The 20,905-nt window shown below is 55.8% G+C and overlaps 2 protein-coding genes across 5 annotated transcripts in view; one reads left to right on the top strand and one right to left on the bottom strand.

The window, feature by feature from the left end:
• Positions 1-18,003, top strand: part of SBNO2 (strawberry notch homolog 2) — a 46,829-nt gene extending 28,826 nt beyond the window's left edge. For all 4 annotated transcript variants that reach the window (XM_086863108.1, XM_023943137.2, XM_086863110.1 and 1 more), the window contains 24 exons: positions 292-425; positions 985-1,075; positions 2,189-2,332; positions 2,803-2,920; positions 3,322-3,427; positions 3,799-3,952; positions 4,313-4,489; positions 5,185-5,282; positions 7,392-7,474; positions 8,371-8,571; positions 8,917-9,089; positions 9,452-9,583; positions 9,835-9,970; positions 10,287-10,399; positions 10,902-10,973; positions 11,768-11,876; positions 12,113-12,187; positions 12,486-12,629; positions 12,784-12,878; positions 12,994-13,086; positions 13,283-13,414; positions 13,615-13,691; positions 14,095-14,285; positions 15,167-18,003. In XM_086863108.1, the coding sequence (XP_086719234.1) occupies positions 292-425; positions 985-1,075; positions 2,189-2,332; positions 2,803-2,920; positions 3,322-3,427; positions 3,799-3,952; positions 4,313-4,489; positions 5,185-5,282; positions 7,392-7,474; positions 8,371-8,571; positions 8,917-9,089; positions 9,452-9,583; positions 9,835-9,970; positions 10,287-10,399; positions 10,902-10,973; positions 11,768-11,876; positions 12,113-12,187; positions 12,486-12,629; positions 12,784-12,878; positions 12,994-13,086; positions 13,283-13,414; positions 13,615-13,691; positions 14,095-14,285; positions 15,167-15,729 (3,411 nt within the window). In that variant the 3' untranslated portion in view covers positions 15,730-18,003. The remainder of the gene's footprint in view (positions 1-291; positions 426-984; positions 1,076-2,188; positions 2,333-2,802; positions 2,921-3,321; positions 3,428-3,798; positions 3,953-4,312; positions 4,490-5,184; positions 5,283-7,391; positions 7,475-8,370; positions 8,572-8,916; positions 9,090-9,451; positions 9,584-9,834; positions 9,971-10,286; positions 10,400-10,901; positions 10,974-11,767; positions 11,877-12,112; positions 12,188-12,485; positions 12,630-12,783; positions 12,879-12,993; positions 13,087-13,282; positions 13,415-13,614; positions 13,692-14,094; positions 14,286-15,166) is intronic.
• A 1,062-nt stretch (positions 18,004-19,065) lies between these two features.
• GPX4 (glutathione peroxidase 4) lies at positions 19,066-20,840 on the bottom strand. Its single transcript, XM_086863116.1, has 7 exons — positions 20,731-20,840; positions 20,397-20,491; positions 20,100-20,244; positions 19,868-20,019; positions 19,727-19,751; positions 19,396-19,455; positions 19,066-19,321 (listed from the first exon to the last, which is right to left on the bottom strand). The coding sequence occupies exons 1-7, from the start codon at positions 20,827-20,829 to the stop codon at positions 19,289-19,291; spliced, it is 609 nt and encodes a 202-aa protein (XP_086719242.1). The 5' UTR covers positions 20,830-20,840; the 3' UTR covers positions 19,066-19,288.
• Positions 20,841-20,905: the final 65 nt, after the last annotated feature.

Below are 20,905 nucleotides of genomic sequence, written 5' to 3'. Positions count from 1 at the left end.
TTGGCATTTTAAATGCATTTTGAAGGATTATCTTAAGCCAGGGGTTTCTGTGACATCTGTTTCCCTAAGAGGCAAGAACCCTGGGCTTTTCTTGCAGAGGGTTTTACATTTTGGGGGCCTTTCCCATGAACTTGTGAACTTGACCATGACCCCTGACCTTTCCTGCTGTCGTTTGGCTGAGCAGTGCACATGCATCCGTGGGATGAGTGAAAGGGTTAAGTGGTGCTGACATCAAAGTTCTTAGTAAAGGCAAATCTCGTTTAATTTTCAGTTCTGTTCTTGATTTTGCAGCAACATGAAGTTTTATTGCCCAATGGGCAGCGAGCTGGGTTTCTGATTGGGGACGGTGCCGGAGTCGGGAAGGGCAGGACTGTTGCGGGCATCATCTTTGAAAATTATCTTAAAGGGAGGAAAAAAGCTCTGTGGTAAGTTGCTGGGGTTTTTGGTTTTGGTTTTTTTTCCCCCCTCTTTTCCCGTAAGACCTTGGAGTTAGTTTGGATCTGGAAGTAAGGAATTCTTTAGTGCTGATGTTGGCTTCAGGGTTGAGTCACGCTGTGGCCTTGGGTAAGTCGTTTCCACCTCTTAGTGCCTGACTGCTGCCTGTGAAATGGGAATATTCCCCCTGCAGCAGGGATGGAGAATGAGTCACTGTGAAATAGCAGGTTTTGTGCTCCTTGGGGTGAGATGTGGAGCCTTGCCCTGCTCTCCCTGGACTCGTGGAGGGTTGTTCCTGGGCTTCCAGGGTGCAGGAATACGGGGCTTTGCTGCAGATGACAGCCTGTGCCGAGGGGCAGACGGGCTGTCAGATCTCACACTGGGATGTGTGGGCAGTGGGAGATGAGAGAGCTCTGCACAGCTCCTCCTGCTTTAGTCAGAGCTGTTAATCACCATGTGCTCTGACTCCCCGGGGACATAGCCAGCCCCAGCTGCTGGGGGAGATAAGCGGCCCCAGGAGGAGATAAACACCCCACACCTCCTTCACAGGTTCAGCGTCTCCAATGATCTCAAATACGATGCTGAGAGGGACCTGAAGGACATCGAGGCCTCCCACATTCCTGTGCATGCTCTGAACAAGGTAGGAGCTGCTCTGCTGCTCTGAAATCAGCCCCCAGGAGCAGTTGGAGGCTCTGGCTGAGCACGTGGATCAGGACGAGGCTCAGGCAGCAGCAGAGCCTCTGTTCCCTCCTCCCAGCCAGCTCTTCCCACTCAGGACTCCAGCTATTTTTATTGTGGAGCTGCACAGGGAGCACAGAGTTGTTCCCTGCAGGGAGTGGGAAGTGTCTGCAGGCGAGTGCAAGTACAGCAGAGCTGGAACCTTCTTCACCATTCCTAAAGAATCCTGTGGAGAGAACAGCTCTGTGAGACGTGTTCTGCTCTGCTGGGCCAGCTTTTCCCCATGCTGGTTCTTGGAATCATTTCTCAAAGCTGTAGGGAGCACAGAGATGCCCAGACTGGTGTCTGTTGGGGCCTGTGGTTGAGTCTCTGTCTGGTGTTTCCCAGTTCACTTCAATCCTCTCCTCTGGTTTTAATGGTATTGAACAACCAGCTCTTAAAAAGTCCATAGAAACCACAGGTGTTTGTGACATCTCTGAATGTGCTCCACTTGAGGAGGTTGAAAGGGATTTTGTTTTCAGCCCCAAAGGACTTCAAATAGAACTTTCTTCAGCTTGTGATCAGGGGTTTGTCTTGTATTTCATTACATGACAGGTCCCTGTCTTGTGTTTCATTACATGTGTGATCCATGGCAGCAAGACAAGCAACAATCTCACTTGCTCAAAGAGAAAATTATTTTCTAGAGGGAATTAAAACAAACAGGAAGGGTCAAAGCAGTGAAAGACTCTAAACAGTTGCTTAAAAAAAAAGGAAGCACTTTTTTTGCCAGAAAATCTATGTCCTTGTGCAGTCCCCACAGTTCTCTGCAGGCTTCCAGATGTGCTGACACATTGGCTGGGCCACTTCTCCAGGCATTTACAGTCCCTGTCATCACCACATTTCAGTGCCAAACACAAATGCTGAAGACATCAGCTACCAGCAGCTTTTTGCCTGTTCTGAGCTCAGGCTGGGATTTGTTCTCAGAGCGGGAATGTGTCCAGCACGGCATGGAATGTGGGTAGGGATGGGTGTGACATGCTGGGGACAGCAATCACAGCTTGTGTGTGTGTGTGCTCCTGCTCTTTTCTTCCTGCAGATAAAATATGGTGACACAGCTACCTCAGAAGGAGTCCTCTTTGCCACCTACTCAGCGCTGATCGGTGAAAGCCAGGCCGGGGGACAGCACAGGACACGCTTAAAACAGATTTTGGAGTGGTGCAGGGAAAACTTTGAGGGAGTTGTATCCTTATAAAACCAAGAGACAAAACTGCTGCTTGTGATTGTGCTTCAGCAGGGAACAAAGAGCTTGGGGGCTTGTGAAGTCACAGGGAGCAGCTGTGGGAGCAGCCCAGTGCCTGCAGGAGACAGGAATCCCCCACACTCAGATCTCCTCCTCCTCCTCCTCCCAGGATGCAGTTAAGAGGAGGAGGGGAAGAAGCAGCTGGGGATTAACCTTTTCAGCATTCCTCTCCCTCAGTATTACAAAACACATCTTGGAGGGGAAGGGAGAGGGAGGGGTGGGTGACTTTGGGTCTGAAGAGCACAGGGATGGGCAAACCCAGCAAATTCCATGTGTGGGCCATGAGTCAGTCCTCTTGATACTGGGACAGGTTGTTCAGTTGCTTGGAGGAGACTGGGCTCTATCTTCTGTCTGCTCCCATCCCCAGGATGAAAATAGATCCTTTTTCCTTAACTGCCACTCCTCCCCAGATTGTGTTTGATGAATGCCACAAAGCCAAAAACGCCAGCTCTACCAAAATGGGCAAAGCAGTGCTGGACCTGCAGAACAAGCTGCCTCGAGCAAGGGTTGTCTATGCCAGTGCCACAGGTGAGCTGCTCTGCCCACGGTGTGGGTGTGAGAGTGGCAGAGGTTCCCTCTCAGCTGAGGGGGCACCCTGAGGTGTGAATGGGTGTGAGATTTGTAAGGAGAGGCCAGTGGTGCTGCAGGGCTGGAGAGGAGCTCAGCGTGCTGAGAGCTGTCCCAAGCCCCATCACTGATGTTATTTGTGATTTTGGTGGGTCAGATTAATTTCTCTCCAGTTTAACTTGTTCCTGGCCAGCTGTTCCAGCTGCTTGGTGATGCTTTCCCACTGAATGTAGGGAGGGCAGTGTTTGGAAAGGTCTCCAAAGGCACAGTGGCAAATGACAACCTCCTCAGGTTCTCTTGACTTGAGTCACAACTGTTCCCAAGTGCTGTGGGTTTGCTGACAGTGATTTCTGTCCCAACAGGTGCCTCAGAGCCAAAAAACATGATTTACATGAGCCGCCTGGGGATCTGGGGGGAGGGAACCCCATTCCGAGCCTTCGATGAGTTCCTGCACGCGATTGAGAAGAGGTGAGTCCTGTCCAGCCCTGTGCAGGAGTGGGCCTTGTGTGGGAAGTGGTGCAGTGCCTGAGGATGGTGTGGGCAGCATGAGCTGGGGTGGGGCTGGTTCTGGAGAAGCACCTGCTCTGTGCTGCCCTGGAGCAGAGGGAGGGTCCCACAGCTGGGGCTCAGAGCTGGGATTTCACAGCTGGGGTTCCACAGCTGGGGCTCAGAGCTGGGATTTCACAGCTGGGGTCCCACAGCTGGGGCTCAGAGCTGGGATTTCACAGCTGGGGTTCCACAGCTGGGGCTCAGAGCTGGGATTTCACAGCTGGGGTTCCACAGCTGGGGTTCAGAGCTGGGGCTCCAAGGTGGGTGCCACAACTGTTGTCATCTCCCAGGGGAGTTGGTGCGATGGAGATCGTGGCCATGGACATGAAGGTCAGTGGGATGTACATTGCTCGGCAGCTCAGCTTCACTGGGGTGACCTTCAGGATTGAGGAGATCCCTCTGGACGAGCAGTACAAGGCTGTCTACGACAAGGCAGCCAAGCTGGTGAGCTGGGCCCCTTGTAGTGGGAGGCTGAGATCTGACCATGCTTTGGGCACAGCCACTGCCATGTGGGAGGCCCCTAAATGTGGCCATGACCTCGAACATAGGAAGGAAAAGAGGTACACAATGCTCAGCTGATATAATAAAATAACTTAGACTTTTTTGCTTCTATTTGGAAGTTCCACATTTGCAAACCAAATCAGCTGCATCGTGCTAATGGAGAGGATGACCAGTGCTCATCCAGCCCAATGCACACCGATTCTAAATCAGATTATCAACTCTCAAACTGTTCTGGTCACCTCCTGCACGGCAGGAGGGACAATGGGAATTTTATTAACTCATTCTTCCTGGTGTTGTCTGCAGTGGGCAGAGGCCTTGATGGTGTTCCAGCAGGCAGCCGACTGCATCGGGCTGGAGTCTCGGAAGTCGCTGTGGGGTCAGTTCTGGTCGGCTCACCAGCGCTTCTTCAAGTACCTCTGCATCGCTGCCAAGGTGCGGCGGCTCGTGGAGCTGGCCCAGGAGGAGCTGGCCAGGGACAAGGTATGGGAGCAGCACCCCCCAGCCTCACCTGCAACCAAAGGGAGTTAGTTATTGCTCGGTTTGGCAGCCAGACCAAACCTCTTTAAGGCTGGATTTCCCTCCGGGGTGAAGGGAGTCTGGGTTTCACTGATTCCCAGTGAGAGATGCTGGGGAGTTGAGGTGGTCTCGTCTCCTGAGGTGTTGCCTGCTGTTTGTGTGGTCAGGCTGGGCTGGGAGGGGGTTCTGGGTCATGTTCAAGCTGGAAGTGTTCAAGGCCAGCTTGGATGGGGTTTGGAGCATCCTGGTCTAGTGAAGTTGTTCCTGCCCATGGCGGGGGATGAGATGAACATTAAGGTCCTTCCAACCCAAACCTACCTGTAATTCTCCAATTCTAGAAGAGGTACCAAACCCTTCACCTCAAGTACAGCTCTGTCCTTTCTTCTGTCTGGGTGCACCTTGGAGATTTTAGGCAGAAACTTCCTGGCACAGTCAGTGAGGTTCTGTGCTCAGAGTCCTCCTCTGGGGGGTCAGCACAGGGGGTGTTGATGCTGAAAGATTTGAGAGATGGTTCTTCCTCAGGAGCCCTGCCACAGGCCCAGCACAGATTTACCTGGAACAGGAGCCAAGGGGAGGCACATGGACCTGGGAAATGCCTCGAGCCTGTGGCAGTGCAGCTGCCCTGGCACCTGACTGTGCCATCCCTCCTGTCCCCACAGTGCATTGTCATCGGCCTGCAGTCCACGGGGGAGGCTCGCACCAGGGAGGTCCTGGACGAGAACGATGGGCACCTCAACTGCTTTGTCTCTGCTGCAGAGTGAGTTAAAAAGCCCTTTTTTCCTTTGCAGGGCGTGTGGGAGGCCAGAGGGGTGGGTGGAAAGCTCTGTCCTGGGGCCACAGAGCACTGGCAGGTCTTAAAATGCAGTTTTTGATGTCACCTCCCCCTGTACCATGGAGGGGACGCTCAGGTGGGTTCTTGAGGCACTGAATCTTCAGTGGGACTGTACGAGCTACATCCTGGATTTTGAAGTCTCCCATGGACCTGCAGGAAGAGCCTGATGCTACTCTCTACACACATAAAAGAATTGGCAGAAAGAGAGCCAGAAATGTAGCTCAGAGGTGGATGGTGTGGATCTGGCTCTGGAAAACGAGGCTGTTGGCACAGAAGAAATGAGCAAGAGAATTTACTGTGATGGCAGAGTCTGGGATGATGCTGTGAGATGATGTCAGTGGAGCAGGGGGTGGGAGTCTAGGAGGGTCTGAGGAGTTTAGATCCACCAGAGCAGGTTTTTAGCTCACAGACCAGTGTCCTGGCTGTGTGGCCATTGTTCCCAGTAACAGGAGAGCTGCCTGTGCCAGGAGTGAGCCAGCAGCAGGACGTGTGCTTCCCGTTCAGCAGAGAGTGAGGCTCCTGCTCCCCCTCCTTCCTGCAGCTTCCAAAAACCCAGCCTGTCCCTGAATGTTCCTGCATGACGGGACAAAAATCTGGGATTGGTTTGGCTTTCCTCTGTTTTGCAGAGATGTTTTCTTCCAAGTGACTTCTGCTGCAGGTGTGAGCAGTGAGAGATGCCCGAGGCAGCGTGAGGCCGGGTTGGGCCGAACTTTCCTCCCTTGTTGACGGGGTTTGGGTTGATCTCTGTCACTCCTCTGCCTCCAGCCCATTTCTGAAAACCAAATAGAGTTTGGTGACAGTGCACAGGGCAGGTCTGGCAGCTCCTTGGGTCATTTGGCCCCTTGGGTTGGTTTCCATGTCACAGAACCCCAGTCTAGGGGACAGTGTGGTCCTTGGCTGAGCGGTGCAGGAGGAGGGGTCTGTCAGGGGTCCCACTCTGTGTGAGTTATCCCCACTCCCAGGGGCAGGAGCTCTGTGTTCCACAGCCCTGGCCAGATCACCAAGTGTCTCCTGGCATCTGCTCAGCCACCAAATGTGTGTCCTGGTGTTCCAGCACTTCGGGGGATTCCTGGAGGGGGCTGTGCTGGGAAGGAGCAGTTTAAAGATGCCGAGAAATGGGGTTAAAAATAAACACGGTCCTGTGAGTGGATTCCAGGCCAGGGCTCTGTTTTCAGGGAGATGGGGAGGGGTGAGTGCGGGAAGTGAGTGGAATTTCACAGCTGGGAGGCTGCAGAGTGAGTGGTCATTGGGTCACCCCAACATACAGGACAAGGGGTCATTCCTGGTGTCACATAACTGCAGTCACAGAGCTCTGTCCTTCTGCAGAGCAGTGTGGTCACTGTCCCCTTCAGCCCCTCACACCAAGGGTCCTGGAGCTCCCTCCCCAGCTCCCAAGTCTCCCTTTTCTCACCTGGGGGAGTTTTCATGTCCATCCTCTCACCTGTTTGGCTTTGGGGTTTTTTTGTTGTTTTGTTTTTTTCAAGCAGAGCTCAGTCAGTACCACCCCATTGCCCTGGGGGTTCATCCACACAGTCAGCATTTAAACATTTGCTCTTTAATTTGCAGAACAGCCTGCAGAATTTGATTCTCACTTTTTCTAACTTATTTTTCTTCCATTCACTTGAAACAACTACAGGTCCCCATTCTGTCCCTTGGTTTTGTGGGAAGCAGGCCCACAGCCAGGGGTTTGGAGGACTTTGGTGGATCACATCTGTTGGATGGTCTGGCAGTGCTCTGTGCTCTCAGGGCATGGAGAGGGGCTGGGACACCGGGGCTTACTGGATTTTTGAGTAGCAGATTCCTAATGTAGTGAGGAATTTAAATTTCCAATTTAAAACTCCTTCTTGATTGCTATATAAAGGACCTGCAGGTCCAAGAGCCACCTTGTACCAAGCTGAGCCCAAGCTGGTGGCCATGGATGGGGTGGATTGACCTCTCTTCCATGGCATGTGGGGCTATCCCAAACACCCACTGGTATGTGATAACCAGCACGTGTTGCTGGCAGCTGGAATAAATTTTGCATCTTACTTTCAGAGGCGTCTTTCTATCACTAATTCAGAAGCACTTTCCTTCAACCAAAAGAAAGAGAGAAAAAGGAACTGGCATTAAAAGAAAACGTAAGATCTCCCTCACTCCCAGCCCAGCCCCTGCCTCCTGCCCTGCTGCTCCCCCCCAGCCACTCAGCTTCTCTGCCTTTTGCCCTTCTCCCCACTTCAGGCTTTTTGCTGCTCTCCCTGGTTTTGGTTTGCCCTCCTGGACATCTCCCATTGCTCCCTCACCCAGAGGACAGCAGCTCTGGGTCATCCCCACTTTTCTTCCCTCTGCCCCACTGGCCGGACCCTGACCCTTCCCCTCGACCCAGTTTGGGGGCAGATGGCACAAAAAGACCTGCCTGGTGTCTGAGCCCCTCCTGCAGCAAGGAGGGTCCTCCACAGCCCCTTACTTAGAGCATAGCAGATGTCCTGAGATAAAAATAATTTCCCTGCAGAGTTTTTTGTTGTGGCTGCAGTTAAGAGGAGTTTTGGGATTTCTCCTCCAGTGGGATGTGGAACAGGGGGCAGAGGAGGCAGCAGCACTGGCAGGCTGTGCAGCAGCCTGTGCAAGCTGATCACTGAACCCTCTTACATAGCAGGGACACGTCGTGCTGTGCCTGCAAGTGAACAATGTCCCAAAACTCCAGCACCTTCCTGTGTCCTGCACACTCCTCTGGAGGCAATCCCCTGGGATTCCTTCCCTGAGGAGCTGGCACTGCTTAAAGCCAGCCATTCACCCATCTGATGTGTGCAGCCAACTGCAGCCCTGCTCAGGAGTGCCTTTCTCTCTCTTCCTTTCTCTTTCCTGCTCTTCCTCCCTCCCTAATTGCCACCCCCACCCCAGAGGCTCTGTGTTTCTGAGCTCAGGCTGTCATTTTGAGCAGGCTCAGCTCTTCTGGGATTCCTCCTTCTCCTGTCTGAGCTGTCCCTCTCTGTCCTGCTGGGGCTGGGGCTGTGACACCGCTCGCTCTCTGCTGCAGGGCGGCCGCGGGGCCGCTGCCCCAAGGCTCTGCGGGGCCCGTGTGACCAAGGGGTCATCATCAAGATCAGTGATGACAGCAGCACCGACTCGGACATGGGGCTGGACAGCGACCTCTCCTCCTCCCCGGAGTCCCTGTTAGAGACGGACGATGTCATCTTCGTGGATCACACCTTCGGCGGCTGCACTGGCGAGGACAGGGGTGAGCGGGGCAGTGACATGGGGACAGCTGGGGAGGGGGGCACTGCAGGGACCCCTTCAGGCTTGGGACAGCCTTGTGATGCTGGCTGGATTTTATCCTGGGGGTCACACTTGATCCACGTTCCCCAGCTGTGATCAGCGAGCAGCTGATCTGCTGCCCTGTGTGATCCTTCCCCAAGCAGAACGGGGAAGACTGAAGGAAATTCACTCTGTGCTCAGCACTGACTGCAGGTCATGGTGCCTGTATCCAGCAGCAGTGCCCCCAAAAACCCTCTGGGATAACTTTTTACCCCTCTCTGATGTCCAGTTACCAAGAATCTCTAAACTTCTGCTTTTCACATTGCAGGTAGTTTCCACATGCTGCCTTCCCAGAAAGAGCTGCACGGCCTGAGAGAGCTGAGGGTCGAAAAGATGAAGCAAGACCTCCTAGCAAAAGTGAAAGCACTGGGCAAAGAGCTACCTCTCAACACCTTGGATGAACTGATTGATTATTTTGGGGGCCCGGAGAACGTGGCTGAGGTACTTCCCACTGTCAGTGTATGTTGGTGGCACTGGGTGACAGGGAAAGGGGCTAGCAAAGAGTCACAGAATTGTGGAATGCTTTGGGTGGGAAGGGACCTTAAAGATCATCTCATTCCACCCCTCTGCCCTGGGCAGGGACACCTTCCACTATCCCAGGTTGTTCCAAGCCCCATCCAGCCTGGCTTTGGACACTTTCAGGGGTAGGGCAGCCACAGCTGCTCTGGACACAACCTGTGCCCATATAGGGAAAAATTTCTTCTACACAAAAAAAGATTCTTGCTGGCAGAGGGTTTCCTCCCCCTGGCAGTGTGAAAAAGCTGTTGGGAATTGTCTGGATGTCACTCCTCTCCTGTGTGCAGATGACAGGCCGGAAGGGCCGGGTGGTTCGCAGGCCCGACGGCTCCGTCGTGTTCGAGTCCCGTGCCGAGCAAGGGCTCTCCATAGACCACGTCAACCTGAAGGAGAAGGAGCGTTTCATGCAGGGGGAAAAGGTGAGCTGGGCTCCAGCTCCAAAAACCTGCACAGGACTGAGTGTGCTGGGAGGGGGAGAGCAGGGAGGGTGTCAGTGCCTCCCTGCCAGCCTCAGGCCAGCAGCTCTCTGTGGGTTTCACCTGCTGGAAGGGGACAAAGCCTCCCAGGTCCCTTCGTGGGCTGGGGCTGCTCTAGTGCCTGGAGCTGTTTCTTGAAGCTGTTTAACACGTGTCCAGGAGCCTCACTCTGTTCTCACTCATCTCTCCTGTAGCTCGTAGCGATAATCTCAGAGGCCTCCAGCTCAGGGATCTCCCTCCAAGCAGACAGACGGGTGAAGAACCAGAAGCGCCGGGTGCACATGACCCTGGAGCTGCCCTGGAGCGCAGACCGGGCCATCCAGCAGTTCGGTGAGGCCTGGGTGTCCCTGGGCACTGTCACCTCCCCTGAGCGTGGGCCAGGCTGTGGGATGGGCCCTGGGAGGGTCAGGTGTGGTGGCAACTCAAGGTACATTGAGGAGATGTCTCTGTGGGGAAGAGATCAGAGGCACAGTCACTGGTGCTGCTGAGACTTGGCAGAGCTGGGTTTATAGCCCTGAGCTCTGGGGCAGAGGGTGGACTCCCCAGGGTGAGAAAGATGGGCAATATGTGGCTTTTCTGGTTACATTCCCATTCCAGACAGGTCATCCCAACCTCCCTTTTCATCCCTGTTCCTGTGTCCCCCTAGGCCGAACGCACCGATCCAACCAGGTCTCTGCTCCCGAGTATGTGTTCCTCATCTCAGAGCTGGCAGGGGAGAGGAGGTTTGCATCCATCGTGGCAAAACGCCTGGAGAGCCTGGTGAGTGCCCACAGCAGAGATCAGCTGTGATCCCAGCACAGCTCTGATTCCCTCTGAGGAGATTCCGGCTCAGAGCTCCCACCAGCATGGCCACTGTGACTGGGGGGATTGTGTCACCCCTGGCTGAGGCACTGCGGTCATGGAATGCAGAAGGCTTTTAGCATCCTGGGACTTGGGAAAGGAAGTGAGGAAGAATACATAATCGAGGCGTTGGGAGGAATTGGGAAGCAAGAGCCCACTTCCAGATGCTGCAATTTCCCCACTATTACTGGAGCACACACCCATATTATTCCCAAAAAGCTGACCAAATAATTAATGTAATAGTTTGCCTCTGTTTCATTTTCTTCACTTCCGCTAAATCCCCAAATCCTTTGGTAAAGTCTCGGTATTCCAGAGGAACACTGCCTCCCCATGGCACGTTCCTGCACATGCCTTTGGCTATCCTTCCCTGGTGTTTTGCAACAGCTCAGAGTAAGAACTTTTGCTCCATCTGCCTTCCCAGGGTGCCTTAACTCACGGGGACCGACGGGCCACCGAGTCCCGGGACCTCAGCAAGTACAACTTCGAGAACAAGGTGACAGGGCTGGGCTGGGGCAGCACGGCTGAGAGGGGGTTGGAGGAGCTGGGAAGGGAGCCAGAGCCAGGAGGATCATTTCTAGCATCTGCAGCCTAGCTGCTGGCTCCCAGCTCCTGCAGGCTCAGAGCTGTGATCACACTGAGGACTCTGCTCCCACTAGGAGCTGGGACAGGAAGCTGGGAAGAGCACCCAGTCCTCTGCCCCCAGGGAGGGACCTCCATTCCCCTGGGGACTTGGGAGGCAATGACACAGCTTTCCCTTTGCCTTGTCTGTGGCTGTCCTGGGGTGACAGTATTCTCTGTAGTGTGTGTCCCCTCAGCAGTGTGTGTCCCCTCAGCAGTGTGTGTCCCCTCAGCAGTGACACCCTCAGCAGTGTGTGTCCCCTCAGCAGTGTGTGTCCCCTCAGCAGTGTGTGTCCCCTCAGCAGTGTGTGACACCCTCAGCACTGTGTGTCCCCTCAGCAGTGTCACCCTCAGCAGTGTGTGTCCCCTCAGCAGTGTGTGACACCCTCAGCAGTGACACCCTCAGCAGTGTGTGTCCCCTCAGCAGTGTGTGACACCCTCAGCAGTGTGTGACACCCTCAGCAGTGTGTGTCCCCTCAGCAGTGTGTGTCCCCTTAGCAGTGTGTGACACCCTCAGCACTGTGTGTCCCCTCAGCAGTGTGTGACACCCTCAGCAGTGTGTGACACCCTCAGCAGTGTGTGTCCCCTCAGCAGTGTGTGACACCCCCAGCCCCAGCTCAGCTGCCTGTGTCTGTTCCTCCCGTGTGTGACTCTGGTCTCCTCCCACAGTACGGGGCCAAAGCCCTGGACAGGGTCCTGTCCACAATCCTCAGCCACACAGAGAACAGGGTTCCTGTGCCCAGGAGCTACGAGAGAGGGGAGGACACCTTTTTCCGTGGTAAGAGCATTACCAGCTCCAGGGTTTCTGTTGGATGGGTTGGTCTCAGGTTTGGGATGCTGGAAGAACCGAGCAGGAGGTCAGAGGGAGAAAACAGAGGGGAAAGTGCTGCTGGCTTATGATGTCACCCTGCCAGGCGTGGGGAGGGGTGCAGTTCATGGAGGGGAAGCTGTTCTGCAGGAATGCTGATGGGAGGTTTAACCCCAAAATGCAAAAGATGTGTTCTGCCATTCTAGAAATGAAGCAAGGGCTCATCTCCGTGGGGATCTGCTGCAACCAGATGAAATATGGCACTGTCTCCGTGGAGAAGGGTATGTGAGGAGCCCCCAAGGCAGGGGGCAGATGGAAGAGATGGGGCTGTAATGGCTCACTTGACGTTCTGGGGTTTGCTGGGTGCCTGGACGGGATGTCTGTCCTGTGGGAACAGCCTGTGCTGCAGATCCCATGGCTCTGCAGATCCCATGGCCCCTCAGCTTCCTCACAGGAACAGCCCTTGGACTGGGCTGCTGTCAGAAGGGTCATGGGGAGGCTGTTGGGGGGTCCTCTTTGGGAGGGGGCTGGTGGGTTCCTCATCTGCACCACATTCCCTGACCCACTGTGCTCTTGCAGACTGCTCCATCACCAAATTCCTGAACCGCATCCTGGGCCTGGAGGTGGACAAGCAGAACATGCTCTTCCAGTATTTTTCTGACACCTTTGACTACCTGATTGAGAAGGACAAGAAGGAGGGCAAATACGACATGGGCATCCTTGGTATGGAAAAGGAGGGGTGGCCACAGCTCTGCCTCTTGCACCCCTGGGGTTCCAGTTGCTCCCAGTGCAGTGTCCCCACCCAGCAGAGATCCTGAGACCCAAGGAGGTGCTTTTGGGAGGATGTTCTTTACAGCAGCCTTTTCTTCTTTCACAGATTTAGCCCCAGGAGTGGATGAGATCTACGAGGAGAGCAAGGAGGTTTTCCTGACCCCGGGGCACCCACAGGATGGGCAGGTTGTGTTCTACAAGGTGAGCACCTTCTCTGCCTGCTTCTAGCCTGTGCTGAGGGGGGATTTGTGAGGCAGACACAGAGCCACTTGTCCTGCCCCTGGAGTTACTCATCCCTCTGTGTGTCCCTGTTCAGATCAGCGTTGACAGAGGCTTAAAGTGGGAGGAAGCCTATGAGAAGTCGCTCAAACTGACGGGAACCTTCGATGGGTTCTACCTTTCCTACAAGGTATGTTCTGGGCTCTGCCAGGGTGGCACCTCTGCTCAGGGGTGATTCCAGCAGGAAATCTGCCATGGTTGTACAAGGTCACTCTTGCTGAGGGCTGGGAAATGCCTTCAAGGATCTCCATCCTGGCAGGAAGAGGTTTGTTTAGAGAAATCTGGGGAGGGAGGCTGTGCCTGTGCCCATCAGCTGTACCCCACAGGTGCGAGGCAGCAAATACACCTGTCTGCTGGCAGAGCAGAGCCGTGGCAAGAACTTCATCCTCTACAAACCAAATATTGGGAAGCAAAGCCAGCCTGAGAGCCTGGACAGTCTGCAGAAGAAATACCGGCGGGTAGGTGGGACCTGCAGCCTCCAGTGTGAGGGCTGGGGGAGGTTGGAAGGGCATTCACTGTAACCCTGTCACAACTCCTTGTGGCTCTGTTGTGGGGCAGGGATGGTGGCAGCAGCAGGTGTCCTGACTCCCAGCCCTGGATTTCACATCTCTTCATCCTGGAGAGTGGAAAATTCCTAATGCTGAGTGTTGTGCTGCAGGTGCTGCCCGAGGAAGCCAAGGAGCACTGGGAGAGCAGCTACCACTTCTCCTTGAAGAACTGTAACCACGCCGTGTGGTAAGGCAGCTGCAGCTCCAGCCTGCCACAGAATCTCAGGATGGTTTGGGTTGGAAGGGAGCTTTAATGAAGCCCATCCAGTTTCATGGCAGGGATGGACAGGGACACCTTCCACCAGGTTGCTTCATCCACCCTGGCCTTGAACATTTCCAGGAGTGGGACAGCCACACCTTCTCCGGGCAGCCTGTGCCAGGCCCTCACCACCTTCACAGGGAGAAATTCCTTCCTGGTATCCAATTTAAAGCTCCTCACTTTCATCTTAAAGCCATTAATCCACATCCTCCTTCCCTAGGCAGGACCCTGCAGCTGACTGTGGCAGTGGGGGAGGCTGTGGGGAAGTGAATCCCACTCAGCTCCAGGAACCTGTGCTAACTCCAGTGTTTTTCTCCTGTGATCCCCGAAGGAACAAGAGCTGCAAGCTGATCCAGGAGGGGAAGGAATGCTTCCAGGGCATGCGCCTGAGGCACTATTACATGCTGTGCGGGGCCCTGCTGCGTGTGTGGAGCAGGATCGCCGGCGTCATGGCAGACATCACCAGCAGCAGCTACCTGCAGATCGTGCGCCTCAAGACCAAGGAGAAGAAGAAACAAGTCGGTGAGTGAAGTGCTGGGAAGGGGAGCAGGAGGGGGTCCAACTGCCCAGCACCAAGATTCCCTTCCTAAAAGGGGTGTGTTCCAGCACCCGGGGTGGAAGCTCACACTGCTGAGGTGACCCTGTGGGAAGGAGGGGAGTTGGATGTGTTGGGGCAGAGGGGGTGAGCCAGGCTCATCATCCTCATGAACACCCCAGTGCTGCTGCCCTTTCCCTCTGTCCCCACAGCGCCCCATCCTTTCCCAGGGAATGGAGTTATGAATGCAGAGGGGAGAGCTTAGACAAGTCCCTGCCTTTGAAAGGTTTCTGGCAGTAGACACCACCCTAAAACCCACTCTCACTTGCAAGTTCTTAATGACCAATCAGGCCAGGGATTATTTATTTGAATAGGCTGACAAAACAGACATAAACAAATTTACTTCCTAGAAAGGATAAACAAAAGAAACACTGCTAGTAGATAAAGGTACCTATGTTACAGCTAGCAAAGAAATTAGTACAAATTAGGAGTAAATGTCACTTACCAATGAATGATAGTGGTGTGCAGAGAATCTCCATAATTTCTCTCACTCCCCAGGGGAAGTAACTTGATGCCTGTGTCTTGGTCATCAAGGAGAACTCTCCACACACTCAGAGAGTGTATAAGAGATTTCTGATTTCATGAAAATCATTGTGGTCTTTCATAGTTGTAAAAATGCTTGTGTTCTAATTTTCGTTTCTCACACCAAGATAGAATGCTTATTGCTGGCTAAGGAGGTTTTTAGCTGAGATAATTAATCACGTGACAGTTCTGGTCTGACTTAGCCACGTGTGATGGAGATAAGGTTTTGCTGTATCAGGGGGTGGAAGGTCCTGCCACAGGGGGCTGATGTCTGCTCCTCTCGCAGGGATCAAGATCCCCGAGAGCTGTGTCCACAGGGTGCGGGAGGAGCTGAAGCAGATGGACGAGGACGTGAAGCGGAAGCACAGCCGGCTGCTCCAGGCCCAGGAGCAGAGCTCACCCTTCTCCCTGCCACTGCACATCCTGCCAGGGCCTGGGCTGCCCCTGCCCTCCCTGTGCCAGGACGAGATCCTGGACTTGACCTACAGCCCTCCCAGCAACAGCATTCCCGACGTGGTGTTGAACCCGGAGACCAGAGCGCTCTGCTTCTCTTCGGAGCCCCCCCTGCAGCCCCAGCAGCAGCACAGATTGTCCTTTGGCTTTGGCCACGCTCCTGGGCTGGAGGGCAGCGCAGCCCCCGGCCCCTTGCTGCACGAGCCCCCTGCCCTGCCCCCCCCGCCCCCCCTGCAGCAGCCACAGGAGGATTTTCTCCAGCAAGACGGGAATATCAATTTTAGAGAGATCCTGGAGGACATGCTGAGGACGTTCAATGGGCCCTCCCAGGAGAACCTGCTCCCCCCGGAGCGCCAGAGCGTGATCCAGTTCAGTGGGCCTTTCCCGGATTTCTGAGTGCCAGCTGGGAATGCTGCTGTGGATCTGTGTCCTCTGGTGCAGAGGTGAGAGCTGAGGAGCCCTGACTTTTCTACAGGTTTGGACTGATCCTGCTCTGGTTTTGAGGGAAGAGAAAGCCTGGAGTTCCTTAAAGTGAATTTTATTTATATGTAATATTCAGTCAGGCATGTACAGGTTTGTATGGAACGTGCCCAGGGGGAGCTGAGCGGGTCCTGCTGGGCTCTGCTGGGTCAAGTCCTGCTCACAGGTCAGTGCCCAAGTGGGATTGAGGGGAGACCCCTCCTCTGCCCAACCTCTGCAGACTACTGAGTGTCCGAGCCTTCCCCAGCCCTCCAGCCCAGCAAGGCCACGGCCAGGCTCTGGAATGACCCACTGACCACGTGCTGGTCAGTTAGGGAACAGTGGGAGCCCAGCCCCAGCTTGGGCTGCCCCAGCACTGCTGTGGACCCTGAGGCTGTGCTGGCAGCCTGGGATGGAGGGGAAGGGAATGTTATCCCAGAGGAGCTGGGAGATGCTGAGCTCAGGTGTCCTCTGGCAGGGCTGAGCAGGTGTAGTGAGAGATGAAAACTGCCTGTGCTGCCCTTTGCGGGAAGGGACCTTGGGCTGCCTGAGCTCCGTGGGAGCTGCCAGAGCTGGCTGCACCCCACGGTGACAGAGCTCGAGTCTGTCAGAGCTCAGCCTCACCAGGACCAGCAGGATTCCCCAGAGCAGAAGGGACACATGTCCCCTGTCCTGCACTTTAACCTCACCAGGTCGCCATGACCAGATGTGCTTTGGCCAGTTTCCTGCTGATGTTGTCCCTTCACCTGGACATCCTGCTGGTCCTGCCACTGTCCTTGGCTGGGCCATGGACCCCAGTCCAGGGGTCTGAGTCAGGGCAGCCCAGCCAGGTTGTGCAGTGTCACTGTCGAGGGTGTGCAGTGTCATTGGCACTGCTCGGAGTGTGCAGTGTCACTGTCGCCACCCAGGATTTGAAGTTTGGCTGCTCCTGCTGCAACTGCCCTGTTGGATACCAAAGAACAAAGGCTGCTTTGCAAAGCACTGCCCCACCCCCTGCTGCCTCCTCCCCAGGACAGAGGACAGCGAGGTTTCCTAAAAGTGACGCCGGGATGATTTCAGGGAAGAACCTGGGACCATCCCTGGCTGACCTGGCCCTTCCTCAGAGAACTCCTGGGGCAGGGGATCCTCTCCTCTGTGCCCTAACAGGGCAGTCTTGCGGGGGCTGGAGCTTCACAGTGCCTGGTGGTGTCACGGCCTCTGGGCAGACCCTGTCACCCCCATGTCCCCTGGGGCTCAGGGACTGAGCCAGTTCCCTGCTTGGTGTTGGGAATTGCTCTGGGTTCCTGTCTGGAGCATTGGGCTCTGGCTGTGGCAGGAGCTGACCCCCAACACCCTGAGGTCACAGACCTGCCTGGTCACACAACTGGGCTCAGTTTGAGGCTACTCAGGCCCCTGAATTTTGTTTTGGGGGCCTGTCCTTACCCCCCTCCCCAGCTGGCACCTGCTTCTCAGCACCAGCCCAGGCTCAATCCCTGTGGTTGGGGGCACATTTCACCTCCTTACCTCAAAGTGATCACCAAAGATGGGGGAGCCCCCTGTGCCCCCCCCAAAGCCCTGCTGCTTTCCCCCAGCTCTGCTCCTCTCGACCCCAGCAGCCTCCCCCAGGCCCAGGCAGAGCCAGGCTCCCTCTCTCCACACCCTCCCCTATTTAAAGCACTGCTCGCTTGGGGCTGAATTCTCAGCAATGAGGGAAAAGGACGCCGGGAAAACCCAGCTCAAAGAGGTTTAAACTCAGGAATAGCAAGGGGGAATTCCCTGCTGGGCACCCTCTGCTGTCACCGGAGCCTTACCTGGTGGCTTTGACCTTAACTTTAAAATATATGCAATCCTCCCTCCCTGATCTCTGGAAAGACAGAGAGCACCTTCAAGGAATCCCTTTCCTGCCCCGATCCCATGTTTTGTCAGGGTTAATAATATGTAATGTTATCTTTTAACTAAATTATTCTGCAGTTGTCCTACTGATTGTATTTTTAATGAGTCCCTGTTTTCTTCCCTGACACCTTTGTGTTGGCACTTTTTAATCTGCTTGTCGTTTGCCTTTTGTTTCTATGTATATTTATAATTAAGTTGTACATATGTAAAGAGATTTTTTTAGAATACGTGCCTTGGACTAATAATTCCTGAATTTTCTACTTGCCTCAGAAGGATAATTTTTCATTCTGCTCAGTAAAAATGGAACAGAAGCCACACGTGAGATTTCTGTAACTCCCAGCTCTGTCTCTTGTCTGTCGGTCTGTCCAACCTGCCCCAAGAGCCCAGCTGGGACTTGGATCAGGAATCCCTGGGCCAGCATCGTGCTGGCAGCTGCACTTTGTATCTCCTGAGTCACCAACTCGGTGGCATTGAGGGCTGTTGTCCCAAGCCTCCCCCTCTCCCTGGGAGATTCCACTGCTGGTGCTGAGGAGGATCCTGGCTGGATCCAGCCTGGGCGCTTGGCCTTGGATGAGGCAGCTCCCTTCTGGCTTGGCTGGAAAAACACAGATAAAGGAGCCTCTGTTCCAGTGTGTTCCCCCAGCAGGAGCTGCCACAGCTCTGGGATGTCTCATCCAGGCACTGCTGGCCCTGTTATCCCACGGGAGGAGAGATGGGGTGACCCCCAGTGAGTGATCCCTAAACGTGAGCAGGACCCTCCCAGCATCCCTGACGTGCTGGGCTGGAGGCTCTGCAGGGCTGTGGAGGTGTCCCTGAGAGGGCTGTGGGTGTGACAGGGAGACCCAGCACTTCCCAGGCCCTGGGAGAAGGTGCAGCAGCATTCCTGCATGGCAGAACCTGAGCTGTCCCTGCCCAGGATGGGACACCAGTCCCATGGGCTTGGCTGGGCACGGCTGTGCCTTCACAAGCACCAAGACGCTGCCCCGAGGAGGAGGAGGAGGATGATCCTGCTCGCTGTGGTCAGACACATCCCTGGCTGCAGGAGGTATTTTGCTGTGTCCTAACACGCCTGGGTTCTGTTTTGCAGGAATTTCTCCTGCCCAGGGCTTGCACCACTGCTGGACCCATCCCCTCTGCTGCCATACCCTGCCAAGAGGATCCCACAGGGGACAGGAGGGATCCTGGGGGGAAAAACCTCCTCAGCTCTGCCTTTGCTCAGGGAGCCCCTCAGGAGCACGGGATCATGCCAGATTTGCACTTCCTCCTCAGCACTGAGGATTATCCCTGCTTGGCTCAGGAGTTGCATAAGGTCTTGGCTTCCCAGCAAACTCAGGTTCTCAACAGGAGCGGCGCAGCAGCCCTGGCCCCATCCCTGCTCCATCCCACACCGAACACAGCAGCTCATTCCTAACGCCTTTATTGCAAGGGGACTCCAGTTACTGTGAGGGGGCTCTGGCTGCTCCTGCCCACAGCACCCACAGCCCCCAGAGCCTCTATCCAGCAGGTGCACGCCGTGGGTCAGGGCTGCCCCACCAGCAGCTGGATTGGAGGCAGCCCGTCATGGGGCTGGAGGAGGCTCCACAGGCAGCAGGGTCAGGATGGGCAGGGGGACAGCGGAGCGGAGCTACAGGTATGCAGGCAGGTCCTTCTCGATCACCTGCGGGCAAGAGGGGAGCATTGTACCCTGAGAACAGCCCTGGCCTTCCCCTCCTCCTCAGAAGCAGCACTTACATAGGGATCTTCCATTGGGCTGTACCTCTTCACCACTTGACCTTCCCGGTTAATGAGGAACTGTGGGAGTGAAGCAACCCCTGGTGAGCGAGTCCAGGGCTCCCAAGGAGCTGTTGGGGGTGTGACAGCTCAACCCCCACAGTCCCCCAGCTGTGCTCTGGGCAGGGCAGGGGTTCCCAAGGGTCTCAAGACACAGGAACCCCTTGGGATGCTCCTGCCCTGACACCTGGGGTAACGGCACAGAGCAGAGCCCAGTGAGAGGCTCCCTCCTGCCTCAGGGCCCCCCCAGCTCCCCAGAGAGAGGCGCAGCCCAGAGGCAGCTGTGTCCTACCTTGGTGAAGTTCCATTTTATTGCACTAGGAGAGAAAAAACAGGAGTGACTTTTGGGCAGAAAAGCCCTTCCTCACCCCCAGCCAAGCCATGAGCTGGCTGCAGGGCTGGGGGTCCCCAGGGTTCCCCATCCCACACTCACTTGCCCAGGGTGCCTCTGCCCTTGGGCTGTTCCTTCATCCACTTCCAGAGGGGGTGAGCATCATCCCCGTTGACATCGATCTTGCTGTACATGTCAAACTTCACCCCGTAGTTCTCAGCAAATGCCTTGATCTGAGCGTTGTCCCCGGGCTCCTGAGACACCATACCGGGACCGTGAGGGTCCCCGGACCATCCTGCCACTCCCGGGGAACTCGAGCCCCCACCCCACGTACCTGCTTCCCAAACTGGTTGCAGGGAAAGCCCAGGATGCGTAAACCTCTCTCAGCGTATCGGGCGTGCAAGTCGACAAGCTGAGTGTAGTTTACCGCGGTTTTCCCTCATTTGGAGGCCACGTTGGTGATGATACAGACGTCGCCCCTGCAGAGGGGGTGGATGAGCTGCCCTTCCCCGCGGGGCGCGGGCAGAGTCCCCTCACCCGCCCGGGCGAGGCCTGAGGGTTACGCAAGCGCCCCTGTGGCTCAACCTCGCCCGGCGCTGCGTTCCGCCAACCCCGGGCCCCTCCGTCCTACCGGTACTTCTCCAGGGACACGTCGTTACCATCGATGTCGAGGGCGTGAAAGTCGTAGATGGCCCTGGCCGAGCGCCAGTCGTCCGCCTGGGCACACTGCGGGGCGGGCGCGTTATTGGGGAGCCCCGCGCCGGCCCCGCCACCTCCGCTCCCCTGAGGGACCCTGCGGCCTCTCCGCACCCCCGCCAGGCCAGCCCGGGCCCGAGTCCCCGTCACCCGCCCTGGGCATTCCGCGGGAAAGACCCGGGGTCACCCCCAGGCTCAGCCCCCGGCTAGCAGAGCGGTCCCGGAGCGGAGCGGGCCGAGCCGCGCCCCCCGAGCGGCCCCGCACTCACCATGCTCCGCACCGCGCCCAGCCCTGGTCCCGCTGCCGCGGCCCGCACCGCCGCCCGCCCGCAGAGCAGCGCGCCCCGCACCGCCCCGGCCCAGCCCATCGCACACAAACCCCGCCCCTTGGCACGATCAGCCAATCAGCGCACAGACAGGCAGCCTGGGTGGGGTGATGGATGG

This window comes from Cyanistes caeruleus, chromosome 25, assembly GCF_971803275.1.
Source record: "Cyanistes caeruleus chromosome 25, bCyaCae1.hap1.1, whole genome shotgun sequence".
Taxonomy (NCBI): domain Eukaryota; kingdom Metazoa; phylum Chordata; class Aves; order Passeriformes; family Paridae; genus Cyanistes; species Cyanistes caeruleus.
This window is presented reverse-complemented; position numbering and strand designations above follow the sequence as displayed.